Below are 23,227 nucleotides of genomic sequence, written 5' to 3'. Positions count from 1 at the left end.
TCTATTACTGCCCCCATCAGCTTGTTATGCTGTTCTATTATAAGTTGATTCTTAATGCTTTAGGATGATTTAATATGGTAAAGAAGAATCTTGTCCCATCAAAGTACGAAAAATCTACGGTGGAGAAGTCACCAAATTTTCTATCTTTTTCGTTCGTGCCAACCTAGATTTTGTGTTAAAATCCCAATGCACTGTTGGGTTAGTGATCTTTCCCATTTGTTTAAAGGGCCTACTGCATATTTTATACATTGCATTCCCTCTCCTCATCTGCTATATGATATTAAAAGTTTTTAGGATTCTCATGTGGCCCGAAATCATTCGGCTCACAAAAACAATTCAACATGATGGAGGGTTGAAACTGAAAGAGTGAAACAAAACCATGCTTTCAGTTTCAGATGTTCAATGTGAGTTGCGTGACTGTCCTTGAGTAAATTATAAGGAAGATAAAGGACTCTCTATGCTGAGCATGTACAAAGGTACAGTCCAGACTGTAGAGATTCTGGCATAATGAAATCTTTAAGATCAGACAAATTATGAGATTATCTTGCAAGGAAAAAGATAAAGAAAAAGAGCTACCATTGATTGCCACAAAAATGACTTCTTTAGTTTAGTTCTGAAAATGGGTGCTTTATCAAGAGACAAGAATCCTGTTTTTCCACTAGCTAATCTTTAGAGGTATTTATGAAAATGAGTGCCCTCGGCCTCATTTGTTTTTATAGATAAAATGAGTTAAAATTAAAATTAAAAATTAAATAAAATATTATTAAAATATATATTTTTAATATAATTTTTATTTTAAAATTTATAAAAATTAAATTATTTATTTTATTTTGTGTGAGATTTTAAAAAAATTATAATAATAAGATGAAATGAATTGAAAAGAATTGAGATAAATGTATTGGGCATATGGTACGTAGTAGAAACAAAAATGGAGAGCAATGAAACTCTTCTCTTAAATCCTTTATCCTGCATTTTAAGTGATTTTGATATTTTATTTTAATTATTAATTTCTGAAATCATCTTAATTGTGATACATGAGTGATATTTAAGACAAAGAAAGTATTTTTTTTTTATTGTATACAGTTACATGTTTAACTCTCATTTGGAACTAAAAAAAAACTGTCATTTTGAAAAAAGAGCAGTTCTATATAATTTACACACTACAATCTATTAATTTATTCTTTAGAATGATATGATCAGTTTGATCCACCCAAAAGAAAAGAAAAAAAAAAAAAAAGGTGGAGACATTGTTTATGGGAATTGGGAAAGAAAGAGCACGTCTAGATTGCCTTGAACAAAATCCAAAATTTCTATCCACCATACCCGTAAGAACGGGGGGGACCCGGCCCTCCCTCCTTCAGCTGATTAGGTTCCATCGTGCAAATATTATTCTGTCCCAGGAGGTTCCTATGATGTACGATCAGAATCCAAAAAATACAGATTTTGAGGCTTTGAGCCCCAGGGGGCCAGGTGGCTCCCGAGAACTGACAGAAAGTAGCAGCAAGCCAAAGGAGATAAGTTTTTGGGCAAGCCAAAGGAGAGAAGTTATTAAAAATTCCTACGCTTATCATTATAATTTTTTTATATTTTTATATTATATAAAATAAAATAAATAATTTAAATTTTAAAATAAAAATAATATTAAAAAATATATTTTAACAATATTTTATTCAATTTTTTAACTTTAATCTCAACTCATATCATCTCATCTCCAAATATAAATTAGACTTAAAGTTTATATTAATCTAGTTTGAGTATTGCTCAGAATACATCATTATTATTTGTTATTTTATTATAATTTTTTACTTATTTTTTAATATTTTTTAATACTTTATTATTATTATTTACAAAATATTTGTAAATATTTTGCTACCTAAACATAACTAAGACGTGTGAATGATAATAAAAATAATAGTAAAGTACAATGAATAATTTATAAATAATAATATTTATTTTTTAAATAAAGGAAGGCAATATTTGATAAAATTTTAGATTTAATTATTAAATTTATCTTAATTTAAAACTTCTTTATACGTGAGATTCATAAATTTTTCAATTCGATACTTATTTAAATGTGAGACTTGTAACTTTTTTTAATTCATTACTATTTATAAAAAAATTAACTTATTTTATTATTATTTATTATTATTTACAAATTTCAAATCATAAATTTTATTAATATTTATAAATCATTTCAATTTATCTCGTCAAATCTCATAATTCAAACGAGTGTGAATGTAGGATTAATGCGGGGTTGTTTCGTCATTGAGAATGGATGGGACGTAAGAAGAATAACCCTACGGCTACGGGACCTCGGACGTATGCCTGTGGCAGCTATTTTTTATCCGAACATTTTCCACACGCAAAGACATTATATTTAATATTAAAATTTATTTTAAATTCAATATGGAATAAGTATCTATTAGTCTGCTGTAGTGTACAAGTAAAGAAAAATATAGAAAAATATACCATATATATATATTTACCTATTGCTGACCTGTAGTTATTAATGACAAATGAATGAACCAAGAAGGGCTGCTAGGTGGTCCCCCCAAATACACAGTGACAGATATTGTTCAATTACGCAGTACATTATTAGCTTGTTATGCATTAAAAGCCCCAGTAAAAACGACGGAAAATTTAAAAATAAATAAATAAATAAATAAAACAAAAAATAATTTGCTTAGCCAAAGGAGTTATTTTTGGTTGAGGGGATGTTGAGGGGGGCCGGTATTTATTTTTGGTTGGGTGGAAAGAGCTTTTTTGGGGGAGGGGGCCGAAAGGTAGGACCTGCATTTGCCTTACCCAAGCACGATGATCTTAGGCTCATAACCGAGCATGTTGCGGTGGTTGAGATGGTATTATGCAGATAGAAATATTGTACCAGGAAACATTAAATCAAACATCTTATGCGCACGATCCGATCCAACCCAACCAAGCCATGGTAACATGGTAGACCTCAGAGCATCCATTTCCATACCTGTCCCCTACCTACTTACTGTTGAGGCCTTGATTTGGCAAATCACTCCACGGCCCAGCCATGGTTGGGAAGGGCCCCCCCGCTTTATTTGTAATATTTCTCAATATTAATTGGATGCAAAAAAAAAATATTTGAAACGAGTTCTTACATGAAATATAACCAAATGGAGGGACAAACACTACGGGTCTTTGGAGTTGTACCGAATTAATGATGGGATTCTTGAAGCAGTGGGAAAAGAAAAAACAAAGAATGGAAGATTGAGAAGGATAGCGATATGACTTTGCGTGACTAAAGTAACTGACCCAAAATATTCTGCTTTTCAGACTCAGAGTCCCTCTCTTTGTAAGAATCTTATGACATCTTTAAAATTCAACCAGAAAACTGGCACTTCAATTGAGTGTGTGGTACATCATTGATACACTGCATTGTTTTAGAATGAAAGTATTTTTATAAAATGAAGTTATTTTTATAAAATATTTTTATTAAATTTTTATTTATTTTAAAACATAATTATGTAAGTGATATATGTTTATTTCTTGATATATATCAAGATTCCTCGGGTCAAGTGCAGCCCTTTCTTCTTCTTTTTTCCCTCTCAATCTAAGTTTTCGTAAATAGTTTTGGATTCCAACTCTTGTCATTTGCTTCTGTTGTTCACCTAATTTACAACAACTCACAAGACATCATGACCAACAAAACATGCATAGTTATACAACACAGCAGCAACCAACCACTTCATTCAAATTAAGATATGGGTTTTGTTTGGGACATTTCATTTCCCAGACATAAATCAAGTAATCTTTGCACTGCCTAATATGGTACTACTACATGTAAAAAATGAACCATCACACGAACTAGAGGTAAACTACAGCAAACCAGAGAAAGGAAACAGAGTATTAATATCCTAAGCAGTAGACTAGGGGACGTACAGTACAAATCTCCGTTCCAAAAATTACCTGATTATGATGATACCCGGAAGCTCTAATTCCCAGCAGCATGGGATTTTTCTCCAGGGTTCTTTATTCCTAATTCAAAGATTATCGACGCCTTTCCGTGCACCATAACGATCCCTTAGGCACATAACGCAAAAAGTGCAGTAAAATCTACCTGAAAGTTGCTAAGCACTGTTATCAGCGAGACTATGGGAGGGGGGGGAAGCTTGTGTGTTGGTTTGGAGTAAAACAGAATATAGAAAAATGAATCATTGGGCCTTGATGGCCCAAACGCATAAATCAAAGATAAATCACTCGAAGCACAACTATCGGTCTGCTATCTAGGCATCTACTTACGGGCTTGGCTCACATATTAACGGGCCCGCATTTCATTTCTGGCTTGCATACAATTAAGCCGTATATATCATATAATGATCAAATGCTCTCGGCATTTTGTTTTCTTTTGTTTTTGTAAAGCATAATTCGTATGAGAATAGTTATTCCCCAGTAATTGTAGCATGGTGAAGTTTGGGTTATGTTTGCTCAAGTAATATTTGTAATTTTTTTGGAAGTTATTTAAAAGAGTAAACCTTCAGACCGGTTATGGTGTAAAATTGTAATTTACATCATCTAATAAAAAATGGACACGTAAGAGATTCACTTTATTTATTGTGGGTGTGCGTTCAGAACATTTTCCCTGTCAGTCTCTCTCCAGTCACATTTCCTCTTCCTCACATCGGCCTTTCTCTCTCTCTCTCTCTCCAAACAGCCCCACCTGGTCTTCGATCACTCTTCTCAACAGGCTGCGATTGGAATCCATGATCTCCTTCAACCAAAGCAAGAACGCGATTTCGATATATGAATGATAATTAAAAGAATTCAATTGTTTTAAAAAGAATAAAATTTAAAAAAATTTCAAATTTTCCTTTTCCTTTTCCTTTCTTTTAAATTTTCATTTTAAATTTTAAAAAATGTTTTGGTTTCTTTTCCTTTCTTTCATATATGTTTTCCTGAATTAGTTTTAGTACTTACAAGGAGATTCTACGGTATGGCTTATTATTAATTTGAACGGAAAAGATCGATCATTAGAGCCTCGTAAAAGTGCGAGAGATCGACGTACGTGTCAAACGTCGGAGACAAAAAAGGCTACAGAGTCTCCATGCATTAAAAATGGAGTACGTACGTTTACGCTGGAGATTCATGAGGAAGTGATCAAAAGCCTGTCGGTAAAGAAATAAGGAGGAAAGCTTTACATGCATGATTTCTATCTCCCAACTATAGATTCATGTGGCAGACATTTTATTGATATATTCTTTTTAAAAACCAATTTATAAAGAGGTGTCCAGCATGGCCTGGTTTATTCCATCGATCCAAATTCCAATCATTCACCCATCCATTATATAACCATCGAATAGCGCACGCTAGTTAGTGATCACCAGCTGCATCCTGATCTCCAAATTCGTTTGGTCCTTGGCATCTGCTGCATGCTTTCCTTCAAAACACAAAAGTTATACTTTTGCTGGCGACAAAAGTTGGCTCAACACCTGGCATTAACGTACGGTCGAGAACTAATGCTACTGCATGCTCTTCAATATACCGTACGTGAGACAGAGTGAGAGATGGGACTGATCATTTCTCTTCTCCAAACGTTGGCTGATGAGCAGATTCTCTTTCTTTACAGCTTGTATTCTTTGTTAGTATTATTATCCTTCCATCCGGCCGGCAATGATTCCGGCCAACTATATAGCATAGGGAATAAATCCGGTTTTATTTTAATGGGTTTAGTGTAAAATTCAAAGATAAATACTTTTGCCTTTTCTTGGCATCATCATGCATGCTTTATTTTCTTTTTGTTTTTTTATCATACTATTACAATATATTTTATTAATGGAGATCACAACAAATATGGGCTTTTCTCACGAATTCTTTTTCCATGATATACCATCGTGGCAAATAGTAGGCTGATGACACGAAAATTATTTGTGGAAAAAAATACAAGCTTTTTGGCACGAGATCATGTTGGCAAGAAAAACTTTGTGGGAAATGATTTTTTGCCACGAAACAAAGGCCTTTTGCGGCGAGTAATAGTCGCCGCAAATAAACCAACCAAAAATATGTTGCTTTCGTGGGTTATTAGTTTTTGCCACAAGGTAATTAGTTTTTTGCGGCGACATTTTCTTGCCGAAAATAATCTTACCAGAATAATATCCTTCTCGTGAGTTATTAGTTTTTTGCGACGAGATTGTTATGTTTTGCGGCGACATTTTTCGCCACAAATAAAGTTTTAAATATGGGTTATTTTTATTTGCGGCGGTGTTATAAGTTATTTCGGCGATAATAATCCGCCGGAAATTCTACTAAAATTAAATCCCCCGCTCGTTTCTTCCTTTCCCCCAAAAAACCCCCCGCGATAGTCTCCTCCCTCTCTCTGTCTCTCTGTCTCTCTCTCGCTCTCCCTGCGACTGTCGAGACTCGAGCCTCTCCTCCCTACTGCGCCAGCGCGAACGGCTCCCCGTGCCGTCGAGCCACCGTGGGTGTTCCCCCTCAGCCCTCCCTCTCGCCGACTCTCTCTCTCTCTCTCTCCCTCTGCCTCTCGGATCCCAACAGATCCGTGCACCTCCGCCGTCTCCAGCCGTGGCCATCACCTCCCTCAGCCGCCCTACGGTTCCGCCAGCTCCACCCCAGCTCCCGCATCTCTCTCCCTCGCACGGTCTCTCTCGCGGGTCTCCACGGCACACGCCCCACGGTTTTCTGATTACAGTGGCCTTCCCCGCCGCCGTGAGCCACCATCTCCGCCTCCAGCCAAGACGCAGGACCACCACGAGCAACCCATGGACGCAGGAGCACCTCCCGGACGCCTCCTTAGCTGTCCAGCCCTTAAGCATGGTAAAAATCCTACCTTTGTGTCTCAAGTGAATTATTTTAGTGTATTTTTGCAGGACAAACTCGTTAATGAGCTATGTTCACTTTTCACATTATATCAATCTATATATGCTTATTCTTGTTTCATGAATCATTAACTTATGTTTACTTCTACGAGTGTTTGTTTAAACATCTTACATCCCTTGTGACTATGTAAATAAATCACATATCAGTTTGGATGTGAACAAAAAGTAGGTGAAAATGAAAAACTCGATCAAATAGCTTCTTATATGACCTCTCATTATTATTATTTTGCTCATCTACTCAATTTGAATATTAATAATACCTCAATTCTAATTTATAGCATTTCTCTTCATCTAAAATTTGTATGCCCCCATGCACCTATATCATTATCTGCAGAACATGATTACGGGTGCTGCACTGGATAGGGGTATTCTTGTTGTATCTGCCCCCGATGGCCCCATGCTGCAGACCAAGGAACATATCCTGCTTGCTTGCCATGTGAGCATCCTTCTAATGGTGGCTTGTAAATTTTATCCATCATATTTGTTTAGCTTATGCATTGTTTGGTGCTTTTAGAGTAAACTATATGAGGATTTGTGAATGCATTTGTGCAGGTTGGTGTGCCATCATTTGTGTGTTTTCTAAATAAGGTCGATGCTATTGACGATCCTGAGTTACTGGAGCTTGTGGAAATGGAGCTACGTGGTAGGGTGGCTTTTTGAGAATGTCGTTTAAATATATATATTTCCACACTTAGATTAATTTTGATTCTGCATTACAAGGTACAAATGAAGAGATAGGCAAAAAAGCTATCCTGAAATTAATGGATGCTGTGGATGAATACATTACTGACCCTGTACGCCAGCTTGACAAACCTTTTCTGATGCCTATTGAGGATGTATTCTCAATTCAGGTAAAAGCATTCATTCAGCATCAATGGTTAAGCTTTTCATTAGGGAAGAAACTGCATTTGAGTGAGAATGAATTTTATTACTTATTTTCACTATGCTTCTGTGATTTATGCCTTTCTGCATTTGAGGGATAACTTAAAGTTGGCATAGACTGTATGTTTTTATTTGCATTTCACTTAATTTATTGATTTCAGTGGATCCATAGAATAAAAAAGTGAAGAAATAAGGTAGTGTTACTGAAATGTCATCATTTCCGCAATTAAACTTTTTATGAAATGACCATTTCAGACTATAGGCCTTTTATCAATGTTCTTGTTTGATATTCTCTGTGCTTTAAACTTAAGATGGATTCTGTACTCTTTTGCTGCTCATATACTTTTATGGACAAAGATTTTTCTTGAAAATTTCAACATAGTCTAATTTTGCTATATGCAGCAAGCATGCTAGATTAGTGGGCAGCAAGCATGCTATATGCAAGCATGGTCAACTAAAGTAAGTGTAATTTTGCTAGATTAAATTACATGGGCAGCAAGCATGCTATATGTTTTATTAGTGAAATTATGTATATGGAAGTGTGTAGAGGAATTCATGAATTTGGTGCTAAGTAGCCAAGTGTGTTATGTATTGATGGAATGGAGTGGCTTCACTCACTACAACAAATATGGGCTAAGGTATGGCAGACCTTTATGTTTCCATTGTTCTCACTTCTCCTTACCTATAATTTGTTTGATCTTAAGCTATTTTTGCCTCTTTAAGCTAAGTTCTTGTTCTTACAGCTACTTTTCTTGTCTCAAGGCTACGGGCAGCTTCACCACCAACCATCCGAGACATTCTTAGCCCCAAGAGTTTTGGTATAACCTCTATTTCCCTATCTCTTAGATTAATAAGCACACTTGATTAAATGATCTTGTATTTGAATGCTTGGACATAGGCAAGTTGTGTTATATTGGGTTGGAATTGATTTGAGCCATGAATGAAACTTATAAATCTTTATGATTGTGTTTAGGGTTGGTGTATAAATAAAATTCAAGATTTATACATTGAATGTGTTGGTTTCAATGAACCAAGAAAAATAATGTGTAGGTTGGGAATTGTGTGGAGCCATGAATGAAGCTTATTAAAATTTTAAAATTTGTAATTGTGTTGGATTGATGTAGATGTGCAGCAAATATGTTAGTAAGTTTTATAATTGATAAATTGAGTATGTGTATGGGCGGCAAATATGTTAGATTTTACTTAAATGCAATGGTTTATAGATTTGAATTTACATGAAGAACTTGAAGTCCAATAATTGGACAGATTTGATTATGTTGAGTGTGCTATGCATGAACAATGGATTGTGTGATAGAGCTTAGTTTAGGAAAGTTATGCATTTTTTCATTGATTAAATAAATTAAAGGTAGTTTAATTATAAACAAATTTTAATTAAATGTAGTTGTTTGGGTTAGTTATAATCTTTCATTGGTTCGGATATAATAATTATAGCCTCTATTAGACTATTTGTTATGATTATTTTTGGCTCAGTGTTTTTTTTTTATTAGACAATTTTATTTTTTTCTGAAATCTCTTAGCATTTGCCGCGAATGAAACTCATGGCAAATACTTTTTTTTGTGGGAAGTAATTATTTCCCACGATAAAATTTCTTCATAAATAAGTATTTTTGACAAAATACTTTGTGAAAAATATATATTTCTGCCATCTAGTACTATTTGTCACGAAATTTTGTATGTTTTTTCCGCCCTTGATGTTGTGGAGAAAGATATTTTTTTGTCATGAGTTAAATTTTTGGTGAAAAAAGAGCTTTACTTCACCGGTTATATGCCACCAAGCTGCCACGGATCAATTTGGTGAGAAAAATCTTTTTGTCACTATGGATATATTTTTTCTGACCATTGTTCATCTTGACAAAAACTAGTATATGTTGTAGTGAGATATATAGCGGCGGTCATTTCCACCACCCATCGAGTTCTTATATCGGTCGTTGATGCAATTTTCTGTGTATGTAAACATGATTGTTAATGCATAACTTGTCACCACCGAAGTTCACGTCTCACATACAAGGCAATAAATCACTTCTCCAATTGAGCATGACAGTTAGCTCTCTTAACTCCAACAATTGTCAAACATATTCCACCTTTTGTCAATCATATCCCTCTAATCATGGTTACCATTTTTTGTCAACAGTATATATAATATATATTGTATTCTCTGTAAAGTTACTGTTAATAAGAAATAATAATATTTTCATATCTCATTCTGATTCATGATACCAGAGTTCCACTGACACATGTCTTTTTTTTTTTTTTTTCGAGAGAGACACCTCGTTCATGACTTCTTCGTCTCCTTCCAGCACCAATGTCTCTCCTACTCCACTAAACCCCACCGTTCTTCTCACCAACATTACATATCTCATCACTTTAAAATTAATCCGTGAAATTACATTCTTTGGATTACTCAACTTCTTGATCCTTTCCTCAAAGGCCAACAACTCTATGGCTTCGTTGATGGTGCTCATCCATCTCCATCTCCTATAATCACAACAAGATCCTCTCAAAATAAAAATTCAATCGTTGTTCCTAATCCCGCTTATCTTTCCTGGCATCAACAAGAACAACTTCTCCTCTCAGCTTTAATTTCATCCATTTCTGAAGATGTACTTTCTCAAGTTGTAGGACTCCAGACCCCACAAGAAGTCTGGACAAATTTAGAGCAAACCTTTTCCCTCCAATCTCATGCCAAGGTAATGAATGTTAGGTATAATCTTGCCTCTCTAAAAAAAGGCAACCTCTCCATTTCCGAATTCTTTTAGAAAATGAAATCTTTTGAAGACACCTTGGCTGTCATTGGCCAACCACTCATGACTGTGAACTAGTCAACTATGTCCTTGCTAGTCTTGGATCAGAATATGATCCTTTAATCACTTCTATCACCACCCGAATTGATCCAATGACTATACAAGAGGTCTATGGCCATCTACTCAATTTTGAGCTGCGATTAGAATGCTGGCACATCCCTCCAGATCTCACCAGGCCAGTGCTACAACCAACATCACTTCAAAAGGCTCTGCATCTCGCGAGCGTTCTCGCAATATTGATCCCACGGGCTCTAATCCTCGGAATAATTTCCAGTAGTCCTCTCGATCACATGGTCGAGGACATGGTAGTGGCCATCATCATCTAATGGATCTCAACCTATCTGCCAAGTTTGGAACAAGCCTGGTCACACAACCCTAAAATGCTATCATAGATTTGACCAGGCATATTAGGCAGAACAACCAAATCAATACCAAGCTTTCCTTTCTGCAAGTTCGTCTATCCCTGATCAAAATTCTTACCCTAACACTACCGCCACTCACCACCTTACATTTGATTTTAATAATTTGACCATTCGTGCAAGTGAGTTTATGGGTAATGATCAAATCAAAGTCGACAATGGCGCAGGTTTATCCATTTCTCACACTGGTGTCTCTAGCATTCCAACTCCTAAAACGTTATTTTTTAAATAACTTCTTCATGTTCCTCTTATTCAGAAAAACTTATTATCTATTAATCAATTTACGTGTGATAATAATATTTTCTTTGAATTTCACCCCGATTTTTTCTGTGTCAAGGATCTCACTATGGGGAACATCCTCCTCCACGGACCAACTAAAGATGGCCTTTATTCCTTTTCTTCGCACCTTCAGCCATTGACCAAGGTTGCTTGCACTGGTGAAAAAGCATCTCTTCAAACTTGGCACAACCGTCTTGGTCATCATTTTCTCCGCATGGTCAAGCAAATTTAATTCTTTCATGAACTTTTTACATTCTCATATAAGGCTGCTTCAATTTTATTTGTGACTCTTGTCAACAAGTAAAGAGTCACAAGTTTCCCTTTTACTTGTCACCGTCTAAATCAACAAATGTTTTAGAATTAATTTTCTCTGATGTTTGGGGCCCTTCCCCCATTCCTTCTAGTGATGGTTATCGATACTATGTCACATTTGTTGATGATTTTAGCAAGTTCATTTGGTTGTTTCCTCTAGCTCGCAAATCTGATGTTGAGAATACTTTATATCATTTTCAATTATTTGTGGAATGCCAATTTTGGACTAAAATCAAGGCAATCCAAATAGATTAGGGGGGGTGAATATCGTCATTTAAACACTTACTTTCGTTTAAGCAATATTTCCCATCGTCTAAGTTACCCTCATACTCATGAGCAAAATGGGACTGAAGAAAGGAAACACAGGCATATTGTCCATGCTGGTGTGCCAAAGCATTTTTGGCTTGATACTTTTCAAACTGTATGTTTTCTTATTAATCATCTTCCCTCTCCAGTTATACATAACAAATCTCCCACTCAATGTCTTTACAATGTTAAGTCTGACTACAAATTTTTTAAAACTTTTGGATGTGCTTGTTGGTCCAATTTACATCTCTATAATTCTCACAAGATGGACTATCAATCGGTCAAAATTGTGTATTTTTATGGGCTACAGTTCTTCACATAAAGACTACAAATGTCTCCATCAGTCCAAGGGCAGGACTTATATTTCCCGAGATGTCCGTTTTGATGAAGCTCGCTTCCCCTTTCTTGAAGCCCATTCGGCCAACAATTCTAACGCTTCTACAGCTAAAAAAGCTATAGCTTTTCTTCCTTTTTTGCAGGTCCCGTCTACGCTAGCAAGGGCTTCACCCATGGGCCAACAACATGATTCCTCCACTAGCCCACAAGCCCAACAACCTTAGGCCACGTCTTCATTTTCTCCAGCAAGTCATCCTTCTCTACAATCGATTGATGCTCCTGCTGCTTCAACTTTTGCTTCCACTGACCATTCAACAGCTAATTTCTCTCCACCCACTGTTGTTTCGGTCCTCTCTTCACCTTTTGCTGAGCAATCCTTGCCTCCAATAGCTATCTCCAATTTCACCATAGTTTTGGCACCTTCTTCTCCACCACCCGTTGCTCTACCCACCCATCCAATGGTCATCCGCCTCAAGAATAATATTGTGAAGCCAAGATGCTATACAGATAGCACCATGCGGTAAATCTTTCACCGCTGCCTCCAAAGACCCCGCTTGGCATCAAGCCATGAAAACTGAGTTTGATGGTCTATTACAAAACAGAACCTGGTCTCTTGTGTCTTACCACCCCTTCATGAATTTTGTTGGTTCGAAATGGGTGTACTAGTAAAGAGAACGGCAGATGCCAGTATTGAGCGTTACAAGGCACGACTCATTACTAAGGGATTCACATAGCAACCCGGTATCGACTACAATGAAACTTACAATCCAGTGATCAAGCCCCATACAATTCGACTGGTTATTTCCATCTCTGTCACTCGTGGTTGGCCCATCTGTCAACTTGACGTGCAAAATGCCTTCTTGCACAGTGAAATTTTTGAACCGGTATATATGGCTCAACCATAAGGTTTTCTTCATCCTCAGTTCCCTTATCACGTGTGCAAACTTAACAAAGCTATTTACAGACTTAAGCAAGCACCACGTGCTTTGTACTCAAGGCTAAGTCATCGGCTTTTAGAACTAGGTTTTCAAGCTTCACAAGCAGATACCTCTCTGTTTATATATAGAACTTAGGTGGTGCAAATCTTTTTTCTCATTTATGTTGATGATATCTTGGTCATTGGCTCTTCTAAGGCTGCCATTGATAATCTCATTCAGCAACTTCGAGTTGATCTTCCAGCTAAAGATCTTGGTCAACTAAATCTTTTCTTGGGCATTGAGACATCTATGCAACCTGATGGTATCTTCTTGAGTCAATCTTGATACATCTCTCCTCCAAAAGACCAACATGTCCAATGCAAAGCCTGTATCCACGCCTATGTCTTCATCTCAATCCCTTTCTCAATTTGATGGTGATTCTTTCTCAGATCCCACTCTTTATCGAAGTACAATTGGGGCATTACAGTATCTTATTCTTACTCGACCCAACTTATCTTTTGCTATCAATAAGGTTTGTCAATACATGCAACCTCCCACAGTCCACCATTGGACCGTCGTCAAGCGAATTCTTTGCTATCCCAAATCCACCCAAACTCAAGGGTTGTTCATCAATCGTCACTCATCATTTCCATTACAGGCCTTCTCTGATGCCGATTGGACATGATGTCCTGATGATCGCCGATCTACTAGTGGGTATCTTATCTATTTCAGATCAAATCTTATTTCCTGGAGTTCCAAGAAGCAAGAAATTGTTGCTTGCTCAAAAACTAAAGCTGAATACAAAGCACTGGAAAATTTAACTACCAAACTCACATGGTTAGAAAGTCTTCACAAAGATCTTGGCATTTTTCTTCTTCAGCCACCTACCTTGTGGTGCGACAATATTGGTGCCATTTATCTCTCAGCCAATCCAGTTTTTCATGCTCGCACTAAACATGTGGCAATTGACTTTCATTTTGTCCTTGAACGTGGGCCGGCGGTAACTTATTGTCCTTTTTATTTCTGGCAAAGATCAACCCGCAAATGTTCTTACCAAACCATTAATCACAGCAAAGTTCTCTTTCTTATGAGACAAGTTCAACATTTGCTCACTCTTGTTGAACTTGCAGGGGCATGTTAATGCACAAGCTGTCACCACCGAAGATCATGTCTCGCATACAAGCAAACAAATCACTTCTCCAATTGTGCATGACAGTTAGATCTCTTAACTCCAAAAATTGTCAAACGTACTCCACCTTTTGTCAATCATATCCCTGTAATAATGATTACCATTTATTGCCAACAGTGTATATATTGTATTCTCTGTAAAGTTACTGTTAGTGAGGAATAATAATATTTTCATATCCCATTATGTTTCAAACATGAAGCCGAATCAAATCGAACACCATTGTGTTTTAAGTTCAATTTTTTTAAAACAAAAATACATTTTTCACCCAGAAAATACCACATGCTCTCAGTTTAGTACCACACAAACTATCACATTATATATGAATAAATTAACTTCAATTTACACTCTCTTTAAATATATTTTTTTAAAATACCAATACACTCGTAAGGGGATTTCTCCCTCACTCATATGCCTAGTAGGCGCTCGGCCGAGAGTAATGGGCTTCGCCCGGATACTCGGCCTCAATGCCCAAATTTGCCCAAGAAGCAATTCACTTGCTGGGGAAAGTAAGTAATGATGGTTGATGGGACAGACACGCCTGACACCACTCAGCCACATCCGCTCATGGGGACTCGTATAGGGCAAAACGGAAAAGACGGAGAACCTTTGATCTTCTGATAAGGGAACATCGACGAACGGCAACAGTGCTTGCAGAATAAAACGATCAGGAAGCCACGGCGCATTAATGACACCACTACTTGAGCAACACACCACATTAATGACTTCGTCGCAGAGGCATGCCGCATTAAAGGAGTATGATAAAATAAACAGTAAAATGGACATGGGCTCCACAGGGGCAGACACGATCTGTCACCTCCTGACTCCTGATATAAATAGTAATTTCCAAGTACAAAAAAACTCTCTCGCTTCTCTAGTCTCTGGACTTTCTCATTATTTATAAACTTCTAAAATACTTTACTGACTTTGGCATCGGAGACTCTCGGGTCCCAAGGCCGCCCTCTCCCAGCTACTTTATACTTTATTTTCATAGACCCAGTTTTGAAAACCTAAGTTGCTGGAACCTAACCTAAAGACATACAAAAGACGACGTTAACAACACTAATAGTAATTTCCTTAACCATTAAGCAAAAAAAAATTAAATACATGAGCGGTCAAAATGAGGAAGCAAAATTATGGGGCATACTATCATTTTCCATATATATATATATATATATACTTATATATCTATTTTATTTGCACACTCAAGAAAAGATCTTAATTGAAAGTAGAATATGAAATTAAGATTGAGATATATAGTTTTTAGTGCATGTTAAAATCATCAACCCCCATTTTTTTTGTTTTCTTTTTTGTTTCTCGCAGCTAATTTTGAGTTGAATAAAATCTCGAGAGTTTGGCTTATGTGCAGATATTAATATGTGTCAAGGTACTTAACCAATCAGTATACTGATCGATGATACCAAACTCATATATAAAATCAATCAATACAGAACTAAAATTTTATTAATCTTGATTCGTTACTTTCTGAATTGAACTTTTAACATAAACACTAATAATTAGGAGCCAATATTGAGTTGTGAGCTCCTCATCAGAAACAGAGGTCAGAAGTAATGCTACATACAGTCGTGGAATGCAAAAGTGTCGTGCAATCGCTTTAAAAAAGAGTGAGGTCTACTATTAAAAAATTAATTTTTTTTCATATGGGTCCCATATTTATTCATTTTTTTCAAAGTGAATGTGCGGCGCTTGCGCACTCCACGACTGTATGTAACATTACTCTGAGAGGCCGATTATCTCTCTCTCTCTCTCTCTCTCTCTCTCTCTCTCTCTCTCTCTCTCTCTCTCTCTCTGTTTTATTTTATGTTAGGAATTCGAATATCCACTCCCTTTTTCCTTGAATTTAAATCTCAATAAACCAATTCATGAGAAAGGATCATAAGAAATTTTCACTTGGAATGCATGCATTAGGAAAAGGAAATAAGAACAGGTTCGATATATGTACCTCGTTAATTATGTACTGCATGCACACATTTGGTGGGCTATATATATATATATATATATATATATATGATTGTCGACTTTTCTTTTCTTGGAACTAAACTCTGTTTACTTTAGACCAAATTCTTCATTATGTTGATTTAAATATTAAACGTATAGTTTCCTCAAATGGTACAACTTGAATTCAAACGCTTATTATCTTATATATATAATAATTAGCGAAAGGGCTGCCCAAGAGGTTGTCGTCTATAGATTATCACGTACACTATGGTTTTAGGAGCACTACAATAGATTATATATCACCACTTGTTCCAAAAATTTAAATTGATGAAAAGAAATAGATTTAGTTCTTTGTGAAAAAACAGTGGTTCTATCCCATACAACACCTAGAAGGGGGTGAATAGGTGTAGTTCAAATTTTGTGGACTAATAAAAATTAATGGCAAGAAGCAAATAAAAGATGACACAAATCATACAAATAATCAACACAGGGATTTGGTCACGAAGTGGAAACTCATTTGAAGAACGTCTTCAAATTCTAAAACCACTCCGGGTGTAAGCCACCACCTAAAATCCACTATAGAAAAAGTTTATTACAACCAATTTAGAGACACTCATAAAACCTTTGTAGTTCCTAAACTTGGTTTGCAACATCACGAGTGACCCACTCGATCTCTACACGAATGTAGTGTCGGAACTCCGACCTTCTATAGCTTTCCACGAGAACATCTCGATCTCTGCATCAACAGCAGCTCCGAAAACCTTCCGGCCAACAAAACGTCCACTTCAATGGACTTTGAATGAGATTTGATCTTGAGAGTGGTGTGGTGGATTTGTGTTTGTCCAAAAGAGATTCACAAGGTGAGGAATAGGTTTCTCTCTTTGGCTCTTGAAACACTTAGGGTTTTGCACTATTTTTCCACACCACAGAATAGAAATGATTTGTTTTATTTATAGTCCCAACAAGTCACGGCGCTCAAAACATGAATTTTAGGTTGTCTTTGAACATTGGCTCGAGCGAGGTGTCGAGCGAAGGTCGAGTGTACGTTATCTTCTGAAACCGCTCGAACGAAATGTCGAGCGAAGGTCGAGCGCACGTCTCTGAATGAGTTCTGCTCGCGCGCAACATCGAGCACACATCGAGCGAACCACTCTGGATGGGTTCTGCTCGAGTGCCACGTCAAACGCACATCGAGCGAACCACTTTGGATGGGTTGTGCTCGAGCGCCACGTCAAGCTCACCTCGAGCGAACCACTTTGTTTGGGTTCCGCTCGAGCGCTGTGTCGAGCGCACATTGAGCGAACCACTCTGGATGGGTTCTGCTCGAGCGCCACGTCAAGCTCACCTCGAGCGAACCACTCTGTTTGGGTTCCGCTCGAGCGCTGTGTCGAGCGCACATCGAGCGAACCACTCTGGAAGGTTCCGCTCGAGCGCTACGTTGAGCGCCCATCGAGCGAGCCTCTCTGGAAGGTTCCGCTCGAGCGCCAGTCGAGCCATGTTGAGCACACTTCAATTTTTTTTATTTTAACACTGCATCAACACTTGTTACAACTCAATTTTACATAGGTTTTCACAAGAATATGCCAATTAATTAATTTTTCCCTCAACAATTTGTATTATATTCTTAACAATATTTTTATTGGACCGGATTTTTTTGTTGCAAAAGTCATGATTTTGGTTGCAGATCAGGATCATTTGCCACCAAAATATATATGATCATTTGCAATCAAAATCATGAGATCATTTGCAACCCAAATGGCCTTATTGTAACAAAAATTTGCGGGTTCATATCTTGTAATTGTTAAGTACTTCAAAAAGAGTACTGGTGTGACTTGGCCATGACCACGACTTGTGCCAAAAAAGAGTTTTCCAAATACTACTGTAGTCAAAGTTATTAAAAAAAACTGCCATATATATATATATGTATATATATTATATGTCATTGTCCCAATTCAAGGATTCTTGGCATTCTTGTGCAGATCTTCTTTCTCAAGCTATTCTAGCTCCATCAATGTCAAATTTCATAGCCTTGCATCATCGGATCTCCTGCATCATCAAAAGGTTAGATATATAATGGCTCCGAGCTTGCCAGAAGTAATAAACTGTCTACATGATTTGCTAGACAAATTAGAAAATGGCTACGCCGTGCATGGCAACACAATCATCTATTGATGATTGATCATAACCAAACAAACCTAGCTACAGTAAAAATCTTTTGGTTCCTCCCAGCTCAGTGTCGAGCAAAGTATTTCTATCGCCGAGTTAACATGCACCTTTTGTAGTCCAGACCTATATATATGACAATGTAGAGGATCTCCCATCAGGGTAAACTCGATCCCATCAGGAATGTGTAAGTTTGAGGTTATTTGATAGCTAAAAAAATCAGTCCAGGCCAGGATTTGATCTTTAATTTATGCAGTGCTGTACCATTTAAACCCAGACATCAGTATTGCATGTATTCCAGCGCCTACCCAACTGTCTATATTAGTTTATTAATTGGACATAGAACTATGGCTATACATGTGGGCTGTGGCAATATATATGCTCCAGTCCAATAACCATGCAAATTGAGAAAGAAGAATAAAATAGTTTTTATACTTATTTAAGAAAGAAAAACCAGTCTGAAAATTCTTAATTGGTACTTGTGCTATCTCATGTGCTATATAATATACCATTTAAAGCCAAAAATCATGATTTAAATTTTTTTAAAATAAATATTTTGCGGTCAAATTAGAAAATGGCTATATATATGTATATTCTTGTAGCAATAATGTGCTCTAATAAAAAATAATCTAGGGTTATTTAAGAAAGAAAAACCAGCCGAGGCTCTTAAATTATGCTGTGATATATATCCCATTTAAAGCCGCACACCACCGATATCATGAGCACAGATAATTAACAAGCCACAGTTGCTTAATTAATTCTGGTCTTTATCCATCCAATAAAGAACCCATTTCCATGTGCCTGCAGATAAGCGCACCTCAAAAGCCGAATTTCCATTTATCCATGATATTGTATTATATTGGGAAAAGTTGTATTATTCTCCATTCACATAAAAACCAATAAGCGAAAGACATGTTAGATTCTGCAAGACAGGAGAACTATACATAACTCATGTAGCTATCTTTAAGCTTTTCACATGGATATCTTACGACGTACTACTCAGCCAATTGACTTCTCTATTTGGCATCTTTCCCCACTCTTGGAAAGAGACATTTCAGTTCGGAATTAGCTCATTATAACACGCGTCCGATCCACAACTCTTTTTTGATTTATACATGTATTCTTACAGCCTTCCAAGCTCTTGAAGTCTCTTTCAATTCTTCGTGGCTATAAAACCTCTCTCATATTCACACTCCCATTACACCAAATTAGACATTACCACAAAGCACTTCTCCGTTCTGTCTCTGTCTCTCTCTTCTCTCTTATATACAGAGTACTGAGCTTTTTTTTTTTTTTTTTTCCTAATGTCTAGGTTCATGGAACCACTAATTGTGGGGAGAGTTGTGGGAGAGGTGGTGGACATTTTCACCCCAAGTCTTAGAATGAATGTAATCTACAACTCTACAAAGGAAGTTGCCAATGGCCATGAACTCATGCCTTCTGTTATTATTTCTAAACCCCGCGTAGAGATTGATGGGGAGGACATGAGGACTGCTTATACACTAGTGAGTTTATTAATTAAAAGTTGGCCATTATATATGTTGCATTAACAACATTAATGTGTTTTTTCTGCTACTACTAATGCTATATATATATATGTATATATGCATGTGTCGATCTCTGATCTCTTCTCTCTTTCCTTGAAGATTATGACAGACCCCGATGCTCCAAGTCCTAGTGATCCGTATTTAAGGGAGCATCTCCATTGGTACTGTGTATATCAAGTCCTGGTTCTTTTTATACTTTTCCTTCAATATGTATCGATGAATTTTGATACGTAATATATCTTTCAGGATGGTCACTGACATTCCTGGCACCACTGATGCTTCTTTTGGTGAGTTTATATATGTATATAACCCCTCTCTCTTTACGGTAGCCCTAGTTTTCAGTGTAGTACTGCGCCATGACATTGCATCAATTTTTTAATGGTTATTTAATTAAAATCGATGGCTTTTGATTTAAACAGGAAAAGAAACTGTGGGTTACGAGACTCCGAAGCAAGTTGTTGGAATCCATAGGTACGTGTTCCTCTTATTCAAGCAGAGTGGGAGACAAACAGTGAGGACTCCAGCTACGAGAGACCATTTCAACACAAGAAGATTCTCAGAAGAGAATGGTTTGGGTCTGCCAGTGGCTGCAGTGTACTTCAATGCACAGAGAGAAACCGCTTCAAGAAGAAGGTGATTATTCAATGACAGGGAAAAAGTAAGAGGAATGGGCATTCCTCCATCGAAAAAAGTTGTTTTCAATTTCCATGTTGTGAGTATGTTTATGGGCACGGTGTAGTTTTCCTTCTGCTTTTCTTTTTCGCCCTGTCCTTTTGTAGGACGAACTGTACTTGGTACTGTGCGTCCAAATCAGGTAGGCCGTGACCGTATTTTCTGTACTACTAGGTTTTGGGAATCGATGGTCCCATCACTTTAAGTTTTCTTGAGGATCGATGATCATATATAAAGTGATCCAGTTGGTGCATGGGCACGTGGCATGCTGAGTTGTGCTATATGGTGATGGTTTCGAACCTCATTCTATAAGAGTACTGCCTGCCTGCCTGCCTGCCTTTCTTACTTTCTTTCTTTTCTTTTCTTTTGAAATATATATCATTACAAATTTACAATACTTTCCTTTGATATGAAGGAGAATTCTCATGATGTGGGATTCATTATGATCAGTACTCACACAAATGACATTCAAGCAAGAGTAATCGAGAATGCTGCATAATTTGACGCCACTAATCTGACGCGCGTGCGATCGCAATCCATTGAAAAGAAGGAGTCTAATTTTCTACAGTTTGTTAGCGATCAAGATTAAATTCTGCATAATTTGACGCCACTACTTGGGTGGTTTTTTTTATATATTTTTTTTTATATTTTTTTTTTTGGTTTTATTTTTCTTAAATTAATGAAATTATTCTACTCATCATCCATATTCCACACATTTAGTAAGAGAAAAAATATAGTGTGTAGTGTGGGATGATGAGTATAATTTTTCAATAATGTAATACAAATAATTAAATCTATTTCTTCTTATCATTTTAAATCTTTGGAATAAGTAATGATTTTACATATACGGTATCAGATAAGAGGTTTTGAATTCAAATCCTAACTCTATAGTCTACATTCAATCTTATTTAATTATCAGCTTAATCTTTTTGAATAATCTGAAGCCGATGATTTTGCAATGAGTAATGCTATACACCACACTTTCATCTCACTTTCATCTCACTATGTAAGATGTGGCACATTTATCACCATTAAATGATAAATGATCATTCAATAGTGATAAATGTGTCGTGTCTTACATAGTGGGATAAAAATGAGATAATAGTGTGGTGTATAGAATTTTCCTTTCCAATACATGGGACTCGGGTGATATTCATCACATACTATTGGACTTGGATGAGAGTGTATGTGAGATTGTTGATGCATGGACTATTAAAGAAACAATTGTGAGTATAGATTAATTTTCTTTTATCATTTTTTTTTTCAAGAGCAAGTTTTTTTAATATTTTTTAGCTTAAAAATGTGAAGTGGGCTGAAAATAATTGAAATTGGACAAAAAAAAAACTAGATTTGGATTGGGCTAAATGGCCCATTTTGGGATGGTCCAGACCGAAAGGAACGGGTCTGGTCCATTCCATAAAACTCCCTAGGACTGACCAGACTGGACCAAGATCACTCCTAGTTGTGACTACATCACATTCATTTTCAATTGATGAAACTAATTGATGCATGTCATTTAAATTTGGATTTAATATCAATGTGAGTATATTATCTATCGACACTGTAGAAGTTACAAAGTGGCAAAACTTTTTCGGCCGAAAACACAAAGCCAACGATTTCAATGCATGAAAAAGTTAAAAGGAAAAAAAAATAGTACCTCATTGACCAGGTGTCAACAGTTTGGTGCTCTTAAGGTCCGGTTTGAGCAGTAAATTTAGTGCTTTCGTGATATAATTTGTAAATAGTAATAAAATAATTTAAATTAAAATATTTTATGAAATTTTAAAAAATAAAAGATAAAAAATTGAATAAAAATATTATAAAATTAAAATATTATTTTTACTTTAAAATTTGAAAATTTTGAATTATTTTTTATGTTTCGTTTAAAAGTTTGAAAAAATTATAATAATTAGATAATGATTAGATGAGAAAATTAAAAATTTGAAATGAAAAAATAATTATATTTATTATATTTAAATATTAAAATGAGACAAGATGATATAGTATGAGATGTATGCTAAACATGCCTACTGTTTATTATTTTTGAAGGGATGACTTCAAGAGAGAGAAATAGAGTGATGGGATGGGACTGAACCCACCTCATGTCCAAAACCTCATCGAGCAAATAGGTCCCACCATTCCGATCCCTCTTTCGTAAAATCACTCCAAATAACTCACAATTCCATCTCTTCCCCGTGAAGTCACTCCCCCGCCCACCCATGCAGGGGCAGGGGCTTCTGCCCTGCATGGAAGACTCCTAGCGGGGGGTCGGTGGCGGGCGGACCTCAGCAAGGCCCTGCCTTGCACCCTGCTCTGCACTCCTCCCATATTTAATATAAATATTTATATAAATAATTTATATAAATATATTGTATATAGATATATGCAATTTATTAAAAGCTTGAAGTTGAAATCAAGTTAATGGATTGCCTTAGCCTCCTAGGCCAACCTTTATATATATAGGAGGACAAAACAATCTAAAATACAACTCTAATGGATTTATCTTCTTTTTGAATGTATAAATTTTAATTTATAATTTAAATTATATTATAATGGGTCATTGGGTT

The 23,227-nt window shown here is 36.4% G+C and overlaps 2 protein-coding genes and 1 non-coding gene across 3 annotated transcripts; all 3 read left to right on the top strand.

Annotated features, from left to right (window-relative positions):
• The first annotated feature begins 7,197 nt into the window (after positions 1-7,197).
• On the top strand, positions 7,198-14,353 carry LOC108998527 (elongation factor Tu-like). Its single transcript, XM_035689546.1, has 7 exons — positions 7,198-7,296; positions 7,413-7,503; positions 7,581-7,711; positions 8,486-8,560; positions 13,350-13,455; positions 13,583-13,665; positions 14,264-14,353. The coding sequence occupies exons 1-7, from the start codon at positions 7,198-7,200 to the stop codon at positions 14,351-14,353; spliced, it is 675 nt and encodes a 224-aa protein (XP_035545439.1).
• LOC118344305 lies at positions 10,562-10,699 on the top strand. The gene has a single exon (XR_004798081.1). It is a non-coding gene; the product is annotated as a small nucleolar RNA Z247 (small nucleolar RNA).
• Positions 14,354-19,743: 5,390 nt separating the features above from the next.
• Positions 19,744-20,964, top strand: LOC108998549 (CEN-like protein 1). Its single transcript, XM_018975117.2, has 4 exons — positions 19,744-19,946; positions 20,088-20,149; positions 20,235-20,275; positions 20,408-20,964. The coding sequence occupies exons 1-4, from the start codon at positions 19,746-19,748 to the stop codon at positions 20,623-20,625; spliced, it is 522 nt and encodes a 173-aa protein (XP_018830662.1). The 5' UTR covers positions 19,744-19,745; the 3' UTR covers positions 20,626-20,964.
• Positions 20,965-23,227: the final 2,263 nt, after the last annotated feature.

Source organism: Juglans regia, chromosome 1 (genome assembly GCF_001411555.2).
Source record: "Juglans regia cultivar Chandler chromosome 1, Walnut 2.0, whole genome shotgun sequence".
Lineage (NCBI taxonomy): Eukaryota > Viridiplantae > Streptophyta > Magnoliopsida > Fagales > Juglandaceae > Juglans > Juglans regia.
The sequence above is the reverse complement of the archived record's forward strand: the minus strand, read 5'-3'. Positions and strand labels throughout refer to the sequence as shown.